The sequence below is a fragment of the Brienomyrus brachyistius genome, chromosome 3 (genome assembly GCF_023856365.1).
Source record: "Brienomyrus brachyistius isolate T26 chromosome 3, BBRACH_0.4, whole genome shotgun sequence".
NCBI classification, from domain to species: Eukaryota; Metazoa; Chordata; class Actinopteri; order Osteoglossiformes; family Mormyridae; genus Brienomyrus; species Brienomyrus brachyistius.
The window spans coordinates 24,760,080-24,773,713 of NC_064535.1; the positions used below are offsets into that span (position 1 = coordinate 24,760,080).

The 13,634-nt window shown below is 44.0% G+C and overlaps 1 protein-coding gene across 1 annotated transcript; it reads left to right on the plus strand.

Annotated features, from left to right (window-relative positions):
• The first annotated feature begins 2,337 nt into the window (after positions 1-2,337).
• smo (smoothened, frizzled class receptor) lies at positions 2,338-10,625 on the plus strand. The gene is made up of 12 exons (XM_049008741.1): positions 2,338-3,195; positions 4,392-4,591; positions 4,877-5,086; positions 5,460-5,632; positions 5,786-6,005; positions 6,117-6,240; positions 6,399-6,491; positions 6,665-6,773; positions 7,208-7,393; positions 7,536-7,684; positions 7,952-8,086; positions 8,204-10,625. The coding sequence occupies exons 1-12, from the start codon at positions 2,934-2,936 to the stop codon at positions 8,767-8,769; spliced, it is 2,427 nt and encodes an 808-aa protein (XP_048864698.1). The 5' UTR covers positions 2,338-2,933; the 3' UTR covers positions 8,770-10,625.
• Positions 10,626-13,634: the final 3,009 nt, after the last annotated feature.

Genomic DNA, 13,634 nt, shown 5'->3' on the forward strand with positions numbered 1-13,634 from the left:
ACGCTGGGCTACAGCCTACGGCAGCAGCAAATATGAGGGGACCCGCCCTGCCTCGGGACAAACGGTTGCAGGTACGGTTAAACGTATTAAATCTTGCTTTCAGATCGAGCTGCCGGCATCCGGCCTACTAGGCAAGTCGCACTGCAGGCACCCCGTGTGCTGATTAGCGGGTTATTGATGTTGCATACTTTATATTCTCTCTTGATTCGGTTTTAACCATGCTGATGTTAGCTTAGGGCCACAGGTATGTTTATCCACCCTGGACCAAATGCATCATCACAAGAAGAGTGCAAATCAATCCATATCAGTGCCACAGTGAAATGGAAAAATGGAAAATGTATATTTTCACTGCGCCTTAATTATTCCCATCCTGGAATCCATCCATGCATTTTCCATAGCTGATTGTCCTATGCAGGGTCATAGGGGCCATGTAGCCAGTCCCTGAAGCAGACAGGGACAAAGTAGGGAATAATCTGGGATGGGGAGCCAAGCCCTCACTGTTACTTGGGAATCACAGGCTGAAAGTTAAACTTAACTTGTGGAGAGATTAGAGACACATACGTTCCACCCAAAATGTCTGAGGAGCCATTAAAGTTCGCAGGTTAAGGCACATTTTGGCACAAAATCTGATTTTACATTTTCCAACAGAAACTGCTTTATTGTAACTGTTTTTTGTTTTTTTGCATAATGTGGTTTTCTTAGTACATTTTGGAGAGACTTAAAAGGAGTCTATTGCATTATAAAAATACTACATAATGTGACTAATACTATGTCACATTCCTATTTGTTTATTCCAACATGAATATTCGTAAAACGTTTTGTACGGCAATGTTCGAGTCAGGATCTCGCTGTAGTTGATTATCCACTGACAAAGAGAGAGAGAGAAAATGAAAGGTGGGGGGAAAGTTTAGTGCTGCCCAGCCGCTGCAACGTGGGCCTCGTGTGCTGTGTGTGGTCTCCTGTCAGTCCTCCTCTGACTCACTACCCAGCAGTCATGCCGCACAACCGTTTAAGGTAGTCCGCAAAAATTACTTGGGATGTTAAGGTAGTCCGCATAATTTACACGAAACCAAACTTGCCTGGATCACTCGCATTGCAAAGAGACTCATTGTGTCCAAATGCCTGGTGACATCTAAACGGATTCACTCCCATTTTAACTGTATAGTTAAATAACAGCATTGGACACATATAGGGCTACAATCAGTATGTGAAAATGTATACTGAAATTTCTCAGCAGAAGCAACACAGAAGCAGAGGTGCATCCGAAGGTATCAGTGTTCACTGTAATAACAAGCTCTGTGCCATTAATAAGATATTTTTCCGTTTTATATGTAGCTTGCTTGTGTTTATGGCCTGAGAAATTAATTTTAAAGTGCTCTTGCTAAGTTTCATCAAGTAAAAGGTCGCATTTCCACGGTAAACCATATATAGGCTCCTTGTCACGGTTTCTCGAAGCATAATTTCGCACCTTAGTAGGGGCGAGCACAGAATCCACCTTAAATGCGAAGGGAGGAAAAAGATCTCCATTATGTGGGTCCCCAAGGAAGCAGATTGCATGATGATTTGATAAAAAGCAAATATTTTTCATTTTTCGACCAACGCGAAAAATATCAGTAATCCATCCACCATCAAACCATGCAATCCCAGCAAAAGGGACACTTGCTCCACATCTAATAGTAAATTCATTTAAACCGGAGAAATTATTGCAACAGTTTTCACAAACCATGCAATAATGTGTTTATGTTTACAGTGGAGCCGAAAGAGCCTCTGTCTGTGTTAGAAGCGACAAATGGATGAATGGATGGATGGATGGATATTTTGCGGCTGTTCAATTAACACCAGTAGCTTGATCTGTATGGCAACAGGCTGTATTATCTTTTGTCAACAAATTGCGACGAATAAAACGTATTCATATACATCTATAAAATGACAAAAAAAATGACAAGCGACCACGCCGACTGCCTCACACCTTATGACTTTTATAATAAAATTACTCGTTTAAAGACAAGGCAGCTTTTAAAATCTTTTAAATTTCTACCTGCAAGAGATAAATATGATAAATTTTTATATTTCTTTTATAAATTTACAAACATATCATTGTGAAAAATACTGTGTGTGAAAAATGGCGAATAGAACAGGAATTTACAAGTGTAGGACCCAACTTCCATACTCTAATTCAGAACTAAATCTACAAACTCCTAAGTCAGAAACTGTGGATTAATGTCTGCGTTGGGTTGTACTGCTCTGTGTACCGGTTTTGATGTTCCTATACTGCACATTCCAGCCATAAGAAGGGGGATGGGGGCGACCTTTTTTAACTTTGGCTCTCCCAACTACGTGCATTCCAGGGAAAAGGAAGATAAAAACAGCAGCACGGTCGCAAGGGGAAGACAAAGACCCGGGATTCGGTGCAGTGCATGGCTAAAATGATGCGAGTCCGAAAAATGTGCTTTTCTGTAGAATAAATTGCGCGTCTGGCATTTTGCAACCAAATGTGAAAAGTGTGATCGCAACAGGGGGACGGAGCTAAAAGTCTTCGGATCGTATTACAACCTTTCAGAGTTTTCATGTGAAGTTTTTTCCTCCCAAAAAGTGGGGGATGGTGAATGTTTCGCTCACTCACAACGTTAAAAACAGTTCAAGAAGAGGAGCATCGTGTGCATTTACATTCAGTTTTTATTTTTTATATTAACTGAGCATAAGTGAATACACTGTTAAAACTATCAAAGGGATAACGGAAAATGCAGGAATTGGGACGTGCAGGAAGCTGTACAAGTCGTCGGTCTGACTGAAAGAAAATGTAATATTCTTTACGGGGTGAACCGCTGGAACGAGCAACTTTGCCCATTCGCGCTAAAGAATCAACGCAGATTAGCAGAAATCGCAAAGTTTTGAATATCGCGGATACGAAGTTGCCTCGCCGGAGTCCCAAGATGTCTCCCCGGAGCTGCTCCTTTGTTGGAACATTTGCGATGATGTGGGTATTGGCTGCCTGCGTTTTGGTCACCCATTCGGCAATAGCCCAGAAAAACGAAACCATTTTCATCGATCACTGTAAGAAAACCTCAACCTGCGAGGTGCTCAAATACAACACATGTCTCGGATCTCCGCTGCCGTACACGCACACGTCTCTGATCCTCGCCGAGGACTCGGACTCCCAAGAAGAAGTTCTGGAGAAGTTAGCCATGTGGTCCGGTAAGACCTGGTGTCTAAAATAGCCTCGTCCCATCAGCACTGTCTGCTGTAAATGGGGATAATAAATAGCCAAATATGATCATATCTGTTGTGATTTCAAAGAAATTCAAGTACTAAGGTGCCGATAAAATGTTGGAGCATCATCGTGACAGCAACAGCTAGTTAGCAGTGTGTTTTTGTTTTGTTTTGTTATTGCACTATATTATAAAAAATCTTAATGTGTTTTCGGACCTGCTCTGGACAGATCTTTAACAGTATAACAGATCTCATTGTAACATATTTTATATGAATATTTGCACCTGACAATAAAACGCTTTAGTTATCTGTGTTCACCGTTCATTGGCGATCAAATCCTTGTGCCTTAATAATTATGTTGTTCATTAAATGGAGATGCCTTCTTACTGTGGCCCCCAGATTAATAAATGTAATAATACCTCTTAAAGCGTTTATTTTAAGTACCGTACTCTAGGCCACAACAGAAACGCCACACCGGGGACTTTTTTGGTCATGTCTTCAGTTTCTTAACAACTGTGTTATCTACTGTCCTTCCAATAGTAGATTTAATGTGTAGAAAAGACTGTTTTTTCGGGTTTTGGTGTGGTGTTTTTTTCCTGGACTATATTATTATTTAATTATTTATTGATATCTTATACTATTACTGTCATTGAAATAATTACCTATGTAAGAAATTGACATTAAAGTTAGCCTGTGTCTCACTTGAATACAACCCATTGATTAGATAACATGCAGTTTCCCACAATGCATTGGGTTTAAAAACATGCCGTTTAATCCCTTAATTTTTTGTCTGGTTCAGTCTTAGGCTGAGATTTGGTGTAATTTTCCTGCCTGCTAACATGAGTATATATAAGTTCCATGGTTTCCCCCCATTACCACCTCAGTGCCTCCCCCCCCCCCCCCCCAAGCTCCATGAGAAAAGCCTTTAATAGCTCCATCTGGATCTGTAAACTGTGTTTGACTGACTGAAAGACAGCTGGAATGAGTGAACAGCAGTAGTTGGAATCGAGATTAAGGATCTGGACTCTGCAGAATGGGCACACATGAGAGCACAGAGCTTACTGGAACAATTTGTGGGTCTACAAAAGGGAAAGGCAGGTGTAACAGGCACCACATGCTGGATGTTCTCATCAGTGTCCCGTGTCACCCACCTCCCCCCCAAAACCCTCCTCTGCTGACAGGCCTGCGTAACGCCCCCCGCTGTTGGGCTGTTGTTCAGCCTCTGCTGTGCGCCGTCTACATGCCCAAATGTGAGGGTGGAAAGGTGGAGCTTCCCAGCCAGAGCCTGTGCCAGGCCACACGGGTGCCCTGTGCCATCGTGGAACAGGAACGTGGCTGGCCCAACTTTCTCAAGTGTTCCAAATTCCCCGTGGGCTGCCAGGTCTGACTTTTGTACAACTCGATGATGCCCTGACCTTTGACTTCCTGTTATTTCAGTAAAAAAAATTACGCTGTTTCACTAACCAATCCTTGACCTCTACATATCACACGGCTGTGTGAGTGTGAAGGGTGGCCTTCATTCAGGGTTGAGCAGACTTACTGCGTGTTACTCTTGAATCTGCATGGTTTTCTTAATTCCTTCTGGCGGAAGGATGGTCTTCTGAGAGCATGTTGGCCAATAGGGAGCAGGGTCTCTGTAATCTTAGCGGCAAACTTGTCTCGACAGACCGAGGTGCAGAAGATAAAGTTCAACACATCTGGCAACTGCGAGGCGCCGCTGGTGAAAACGGACAACCAGAAGAGCTGGTACAAGAACGTGGAAGGATGTGGGATCCAGTGCAACAACCCGCTGTTCACCGACGAGGAGCACGCTGACATGCACGTCTACATCGCTGCCTTTGGCTCCATCACACTCTTCTGCACCTTCTTCACACTGGTGAGGTTGGACAGCGGCAAGTCTGTCGAACACTGAAGTCAACAGATTTCCAGAATATTCTAAACGGGGCGTCTGTGGTGTTGCTCAAAGCAGCACCGGATCCATTGCCAAAGATTTCGATATTTGCAAGTCAGATAGTGGTACTTCTATAATATTGCTTAAGACATAAATGTTGACCATCTGGTAAGACATTTAGTGGAGTTAATGGATTCATTACAGTTGAGTCTTTCTTTGTCGTGATGCTTTTATTACATGTGGTGTTATGATTTTGATTAATTTAAAGAGCTGAGTTCATGTGGTTGGTTTGCTTCACCGCTCTAAGTCGTGGTGTCTGACTGGGCTCCTCCCATCCTTGGCTTTCTCATCCACTCAGGCCACCTTCCTAGCAGACTGGAAGAATTCCAACCGGTACCCTGCTGTCATCTTGTTCTACGTGAATGCCTGCTTCTTCGCCGGGAGTATCGGCTGGCTGGCACAGTTTATGGATGGAGCCCGGAAGGAGATTGTGTGCAAGAGCGACGACACCATGCGACTGGGAGAGCCTTCGTGAGTTTGGGGTCTGGGACGGGGGGGGAAGGATGGATGCTCGTGCGGCTCATGCAGCCCAGCGCTGAGGCAGTCTGTTATGCAGACCCCCGCCACAGGAAAGGTTAAGTATCAAAGGGCTGCTGTTTTCACCTCAATCTGTCCATCTCTAAGGTCCACGGAGACGCTGTCATGTGTCATCATCTTTGTCATCGTTTACTACTCGCTCATGTCCGGAGTCATCTGGTTTGTCATGCTCACCTACGCCTGGCACACATCCTTCAAGGCCCTGGGCACGACGCATCAACCACTGACAGGAAAGACCTCCTACTTCCATCTGGTCACCTGGTCCATCCCATTCGTTCTTACTGTGGCCATATTGGCCATTGCAGAGGTAATAAGAATAAGTAGTGGAGGCTTTAATCGAAACAAAATAAGACTACAAGCTAAAATAAGGTGTTTGTCGAATGTATTTAGAACAACCTTTGTCTTTTTTGATCTCTAGGTTGATGGAGACTCAGTCAGTGGGATTTGCTTTGTTGGCTACAAGAATTACTTCTACAGGGCTGGATTTGTGTTGGCTCCAATAGGCCTAGTTCTCATCATCGGCGGCTATTTTCTCATACGAGGTCAGTGACATTCGATAAATACAAAGAACAGCGGTATTTAAACTTGTATGTTTTCCTGGCTACGCTTTAACGCTAAACCTAAGCACTAGTTTTATGGAAGCGTACATTTATGCAGTAACTTGTAAACCCACTTAAGTTAACTTTTTGTGCCCTTACAGGTGTAATGACCTTGTTTTCCATTAAGAGTAAACACCCCGGACTTCTCAGTGAAAAGGCAGCAAGCAAGATCAATGAAACCATGTTACGTCTGGGTATGGCTGGACCTTCGCCAAAGTTGACCCTCTTTGTTTTCTCTGGCCCGTTTACTGTTGAATTTAGGCAGCATAGCACATTACCTCACTTTGAGTAATGTCCAGAAGCAGCCTGAGGTCTCGCGAACTTCTCAAATATTCTCCACATGTAACAGTGTTCCTTTCTTTTTCAGGGATATTTGGATTCCTCGCTTTTGGTTTTGTCTTTATCACTTTTGGCTGCCATTTCTATGACTTTTTCAACCAGGAAGAGTGGGAGAGGAGCTTCAGAGAATATGTGCTGTAAGGCTTCTAACGTCTGGTACTCTAAAGATTCAAAAAAAAAAATCTGGATATTATGTAGTGCCTGCTTTGCCCCAGCAGGTGGTGCCACATACACCACAGTACTACCTGTTTGAAGGTTTTGTGCCAAGTCTCCCTCAGCGGTTTGGTTTCAGCATATTAATGATTTTCTAGATTAATCTCTGCCATTGTCATAGCTTTGTGAGCACTGCCCGCCTTTCTTTAGAATCATGTTTTACCTTTATAGACAGATGAATCTGAAACATTAGCTTCTATTTATGGCATATTGTTTCAGAGCTAAGCACTTCTACCTCTGCCCTGTCTATTATGTTCATGTTGGATTGATGGTCACATGACCGCAGGAGAAATTCAGTTAGGCCACACCAGTCAAACAGAGTGTTTGCTTAGGGCAGTCTCTGTATTTTTGTGCATAGCTGTGAGGCCAACGTAACCATTGCTCATCAGACCAACAAGCCAGCCCCACAGTGCGCCATTAAGAACAAGCCCAGCCTGCTGGTGGAGAAGATCAATCTCTTTGCCATGTTCGGCACAGGCATCGTCATGAGCACCTGGGTATGGACTAAAGCCACCCTACTAATCTGGAAACGTACCTGGTGCAGGTAAAAGGCCTTTTGTTTTCTCCAAAAAAAACTGACATCCTGTTTGCTTCTCGTTTACCAAAACTGTGTCATTGAAGAGACTGGAAAAATTAATAGTGAAGCTGCTCTCTCAGTCTTGTTCCGCTCCGTTTTCCTGCTGAAGGATCATTGGGCGCAGTGACGACGAGCCGAAGCGTATTAAAAAGAGCAAGATGATCGCCAAGGCCTTCTCCAAGCGCAAGGAGCTCCACAAGGACCCGGAGAAGGAGCTGTCCTTCAGCATGCACACCGTCTCCCACGACGGCCCCGTGGGTGAGGAGTTAGTCTCAGTATCACGTTCGTTATGCAAGTATTAAGCTGTTTGTTTAAACAAAAACAAAACATAAACTGGTAAAATACTGGAAGCTGGGCGACGGAACAGTCAAGTCAGATAGGTGGTCTTGAGAAGGGTGTACTGTGGGAGTCTGTTTGTGTTGGAAGGATTCGGAAAGCCAGTGGCGAAGCTCGGTGGTGGGGATGGATTTTTAGAGAGTGTTAAGGTGAGCAGTAAGTCAGCGTCTGTCTTCTTCCGCTGCCCAGCCGGAATTAACTTCGACTTGAACGAGCCTTCTGCGGACATGTCCTCGGCATGGGCCCAGCATGTGACAAAGATGGTGGCCAGGCGGGGAGCCATCCTACCCCAGGACATCTCCATTACCCCTGCCGGAACACCAGGTGAGGTCCCTCTGCCTCGGTGACCCAGCGGCCCGTGTCACACTGCAGTGCTCAAGCATAGGTCTGGGTCATTTTAGAAGCTCGCGAGTCACCAAGAGCTCTCCGCTCTCACCGCAGTGCCACCGGAAAATGACAACAAGAACCACCTTTGGATGGTGGAGGCGGAGATCTCCCCCGAGCTGCTTAAGAAGAAGAGGAGGAAGAAGAAGAAGAAGAGGGAGGCGCGCCTGCAGGATCCCGCGGTGGAGGCACCTGGAGGCAGCTTTCGGGCAGAGGGAGGCTTCAGCACGGTGCCACGCCTGCCCAAGTTGCTGGGCAACAGGAGCCTGGTGGCCAGCATGCCGGAACAGAAACGGGAAGAGGTCCTCCCTGGATCCTTTCCAGAATATAGGTCCTATCCTTTGCCATTCCAGGAGCGGTATGGTGATCTGGGCCACCGCATGCTCTTCGACACCCCCGGACCCTCAAACCCCTCAGAGAGGGGCGGAGTCCACTTCTCCCGCCTACCCCAGCAGCAGAAGGGTGAGTTCTACCACACTGGGGAGGTGGAGCCAGCGGCCGTGGGGCCTAGGAGAGGTGCGTACATGCCCAGGACTCAGGGCAGAAGAGCTGAGCTTGTACCCATTCACTCCAGGACCAACCTCATGGACGCCGAGCTGATGGACGCCGATTCAGATTTTTGAGGCGTCTGCGAATCCTGTAAGCAAGAAGTGCTGGTTACTTTAAGACTTACAGATCTGACCTTCCAGCAGCCCCTTGGAGGGAGAAAGCTTATCATTAGCAAAGTACAGGCTAGTCACCCTTTGAGTGGAGGACAGGACAGGTTGCAGGTAACTTCGCCGGGCAACAGGGTTCGTCAGTTTAGTTATTGGGTCCAATTGTCTTCCAGGAGGCTGGCAAAACGGCCGCAACATCTTGAGAACTTCTCATAATTTGCATTTAAGTACAGGGCTACGTCAGTGGGTGACATTGTACGTTAGTTGCTCTTGGAAACAATTCATGGGAATACAAGAGGGTAGCTGTAGCCGTCATGCATGAATTGCCCGCAGTGATTAAGAAAAATAAATAAATCAGTGCTCATCTTTGACCAATTTATGTCTGCCCAGTCTGCTTGTCCAGCAAGGGACTGTGCACTGCAGCTCCTCCCATTTGCTCACAAGGTCCGTCAGCATTCGGAAATCAAAGTCAACCGGACTTATTTGATTTCTGTAAACAATTGCCTGATGCAGAGGAGAAAAAAATGTTGATCTTACGTCTTGGATTTAGAAAGGGATTGAAAGGGGATGAGGGATCGAGTGTTACTTTATCTTAAAACTCATCGTGCACGTCTTGGTTCATGTCCGTTTCTTGTTAAAAGATGTCATTATTATTGCTGTCTTCATGTTACAGTAGAGATTAGTCGGCTCGGACTTTCAACCATTCTTTATATCTGTAGAATTTGCAAGAATGATACGCAGGATGCAGAGTTTCTGGGTTTAAAGTTATTGACTTGTTGACCTCCGGGCAGGTCGGTGAGAGCACATTGACATTTGCATCAGCTTGTAGCGACCTGGATGTCGCGTTGCGTGTATTACAGCGGTCTTGTCATGTTTTTAGTGCTTGTTCCACCCCCCCCCCCCTCCATGAAAACAAGCAGGGGACTTCTCCACTGAGCCCATACCTTTCTGTAAACAGTGTGACTAACGGTTTGATGGTATATAACTGCCTGTAAAGAGGAAGAGATGAGGCGTCTTAAATTCGTGCCGCCAAGACCGTGACTGAAAAACGACGGCTGGGCAGTCTGGTTGGATAGGTGGTCTTTGAGAAGCGCAGCATGGGAGCGTGTTTGGGTTGGAAGGGTGCAGAAGGCCAGTGGTGAACCTCTGTGGTTTTTTTTTTTGGGGGGGGGGGTCCTTAGGGCACTTTCACCGCAGTGCGTGTGTCTGTGTCCTCCTCCTCCTCCCTCCTTCATTTCTAGTGGAACAAGCTGCGTTATACCACAGATATGGACAAATTGTCAGTGGTCTGTATAATAATCTGAGAAACCTTAGAAATCTGAGGGTTTTTATATATCATGAAATGTATGATCACATTTCTGGCTGATGGAATTAGTCAGAATTCTGTATTTTGTTAAGAAGGACATAGGAACGCTTCTACAAGACCGGCTATGTGGGCCTTCAACTGAAAGTGTCACTGGCTGTTGTTTTATTCTGGAGAGATACACAAAGGAAAGGTTGTGGTATTTAATGGAGGCTGGATTCAGGTTAGAGACCTAGTGTGTAATAATGTGCTTTTGAAAACCGCACATGCAACCGCAGAAAAATATGGCAGCTCAAGCAGATTAAATTTTCAGGCATTTTTATGCTGTCGTGAAAAACGACTCCAAGGATTTGTCTGAATACGAAATCCAAGTCACTGTTACTGTAAATTTAACTACTTTCAGCTCTTCTTGTTCTTAGGCTGTTCCGTCTATGGCGTCATGTTTAAAAATTGTATACAGTATTCAAGAGTCTATCAAGCAGCCATATTTTTGTATTTGTAAATAAAGATGTTAAACCTATTCTGTAGATTTGCTTCTTAATCTCTAATTTTATTTACGAGTGTGACACTTTTAATAAACTTGCAAATTTCTCTGTATTATTGCTTATAAAGGATTGGATGTAGACATTATTCTTACATTTCAAGTAACAGCCATTGCAGAAAAATATTTAGATCATGGAGGAGTACTTTTCAGTTACCTTTGAAAAAAGGAACATTTGTTAGAGTCAATATGTATGGTAATTTTAAATATGGCAATAACCTATTTTGCTGTCGGCTTGCTTGTACCTTCAAGCATCGATGGAGACGTGATGTAACGTTTAAATCAGGCATCTTTCCCATAAAATCACAGAAATTTCAAAGAATAGAGTTTACAAACCTGCCATTAATCTGGACTTAAAGGAAATTCCTCTACGCACAGCAGCCGGTCTAATCTTACAACGTAACAGCACAGTTAAACACACATACATAATTAGTGGTGTGGGTATATGGAAAAATGCAGGTATAACCAGGCTCACGTAATAGAGAAATCCTACCACACAAGGTCATGAATTATTTCCTGTGAAGCGTACAACAAATAAGGCACGGTGGTTAAGGAGCACACATTCAGGGCATGTAACATTATAGTCTTCCCAGTAGTTTGTACTGCTAGTGAATAACAGGTTCCAGCAGGGCTACCTGAAAACAGGTGAACCTCCCTCGACCAGACCATCGTGTAAAGCACGCTCGTTTTCTGCATTTTAATGAGGGCACCATACAGGTTCTTCATAATAACCAGCAAATCCACCCAGTACCTGCTGAAACAGGCGGTTAATCTCGTCATCCTCCCATCATCCTACAACATATGATTCAGTATAAAAACATCCACATATCTTATACGGTTCAAATGTGAAGATATTTGTGAAAGCAACCCAGAGAAGGACCGCCGAGGACATGCATGCAAGTAAATGTCTAAAATATTAGACGTTTAAAAATGTTCTGTTTTGTTCTTGGAAATATGCCAAACATTGTACTGAGATGGAGACATGCTACTCAGGCATTAATTTGCCGAGCCTCTCGTTAAAATTCAAATGGGTGCACTGTGACACAGCAGAGAACGCACGGAAAACCTACAGACCTCAAGGCGCTTGTATAGCAAGATCATTCATCCCTGTTCCAACTGCTCACTGGGAGGGTGAAACTGTCAAAACAGCTTCACTGACGGTCCCACCTAGGCTACTGGTGGTGGGGGAGGGGGGGAGGGCATGGTTCAGTCATGGGTGGGATGATGAAAGCAATTTGCAGAACTTAATGGAGAAATGTGTCAATATATATGTATGTGAATAAGGACACCAGACCATCTTTCTGGATAAACAGTTTTTTTGTCTTAGTGAAAACCTGTGTTTTGTGGACATCAGCATTGAAATCATGTTTTTAATTAATCACTAATTATCTCAATTTATTTGAATACACACATACATACAAAAATACATACATGTATATAGTTTCCCTTTAGATTAGTGCAAAACACAAAAAAAACACATATTACAATAGCCATACAGTGAAATATCTTACAGTCTAGTAGGAAAAAGTATTGAATATAGCAAGTCAAACATGTAATATATGATTTTGCTGGAATACCATGAAGAAATATTGTATGATTACACCCCCCCCCCCAAATTTTTGATCACACTTTAGACGACTCAGATGAGGCTCCACTTCCCGCCCACACATAGGCCTTGGTTGATTACTTGGCATGTGGTGATGTCCCACGTTTCTTTAGAAATTGCTCTGTCTTCACCTCTCTCTTCCTTGTGCAGCGACTCCCCCCCCCACCAGATACAAAACCAGGCTGATTTCTAGCACCTCATCTTCTTACAAGAATAGGCTTTTGTCCCAGTCTGACACCTGGATGTTCCATATTCAACAATTGTAGTTTTTTTTTAGCTTCATCCCTTAGGCATAAATACTTAAGAGTAAATCACCAGATTCACCTCTTTCGGTTGCTTTGACAAAACAGCAATTTCAGATCACTGAAATTCTTGTACTACATTACAGCATGTGATGCTCGCTGGCAAGAGAAAGCACTCGCATGCAGACGTAACTTCTTCAGATCTATGCCGAATGGGTCTCGAGACAGTTCAATTACAAGCAAGAAATTCACGCAGCACAGCATAACACAAAAATAGCAAATGAAAATACAAGAACAAAATCGTGTAGTATGGGAACCAAAAATACAACAATCGCGCACCGCTGCAATCTCTATAATTTTTTATTTTTTTTTACAATTCCGTGATCCATTTTAACATCCGACTGATAATTATGCCGAATGTGGACAATTGAACACAATCATTTGCATACATGTACTAAAACATTTGCAATTTGTGTGGAACAATGACGAAGCACAAGTAATCACGAGAAACTGTAAAATTGTAAAACAAAGCATCACGCTTTAAGTGTTGGAGAGAATAATTATATTCCTGCCACAAGGGGGCAGCATTTTCATGACGCTTTGGTTTGAAGTATGCGCTTTCCATATATTGTCCATCTCTCGGGAAAAATGAACAAAATTATTCAAAATAAATCTTGGTTGTGTTCCTATGGGCAAGGCCAAGATCCATAGCCATTGCCAGAGAAGACAGAACAGGCTGTGGAGCTGAATACTTTACCGAGGCAATGGATTGTCAAGCACTTCTCTCAGTGGTACAACAGCAGAAATTTGAACCCACTGTTAAAATTATAGACGTGGACTGACTGTAGGTCCACGAGGACCGGGCTGGGAAACGCTCCTTTAATCCAAAGCCATCTTCTGCCTCCAATAAATAAATGCATCCCCACTGCGCAAAAAGCTGAAGGTCTGCATTCAGAGTGAGGGTACATAGGGGGCAAACACCAAGGACTCCTGAAGACCTGGAGCTGTTCCACATTTTTCTGACAAACACACAGTGATTAATTGTTAAATGGTCACAGTATAAAAGGAACACGCTCTACAATCTCTAGCCGTTCACCGTCGGACAACACTTCCGTGTGCATTTGGGCGAGAACTGGGCAC

Excerpts from the sequence above, each read along its gene's own strand:
- smo (XM_049008741.1), top strand. The coding sequence starts at position 2,934 with ATGTCTCCCCGGAGCTGCTCCTTTGTTGGAACATTTGCGATGATGTGG. Across the intron at positions 3,196-4,391 it reads GAAGTTAGCCATGTGGTCCG|GCCTGCGTAACGCCCCCCGC; the intron begins GTAAGACCTGGT and ends CTCTGCTGACAG. Across the intron at positions 6,774-7,207 it reads AGCTTCAGAGAATATGTGCT|CTGTGAGGCCAACGTAACCA; the intron begins GTAAGGCTTCTA and ends TTTTGTGCATAG.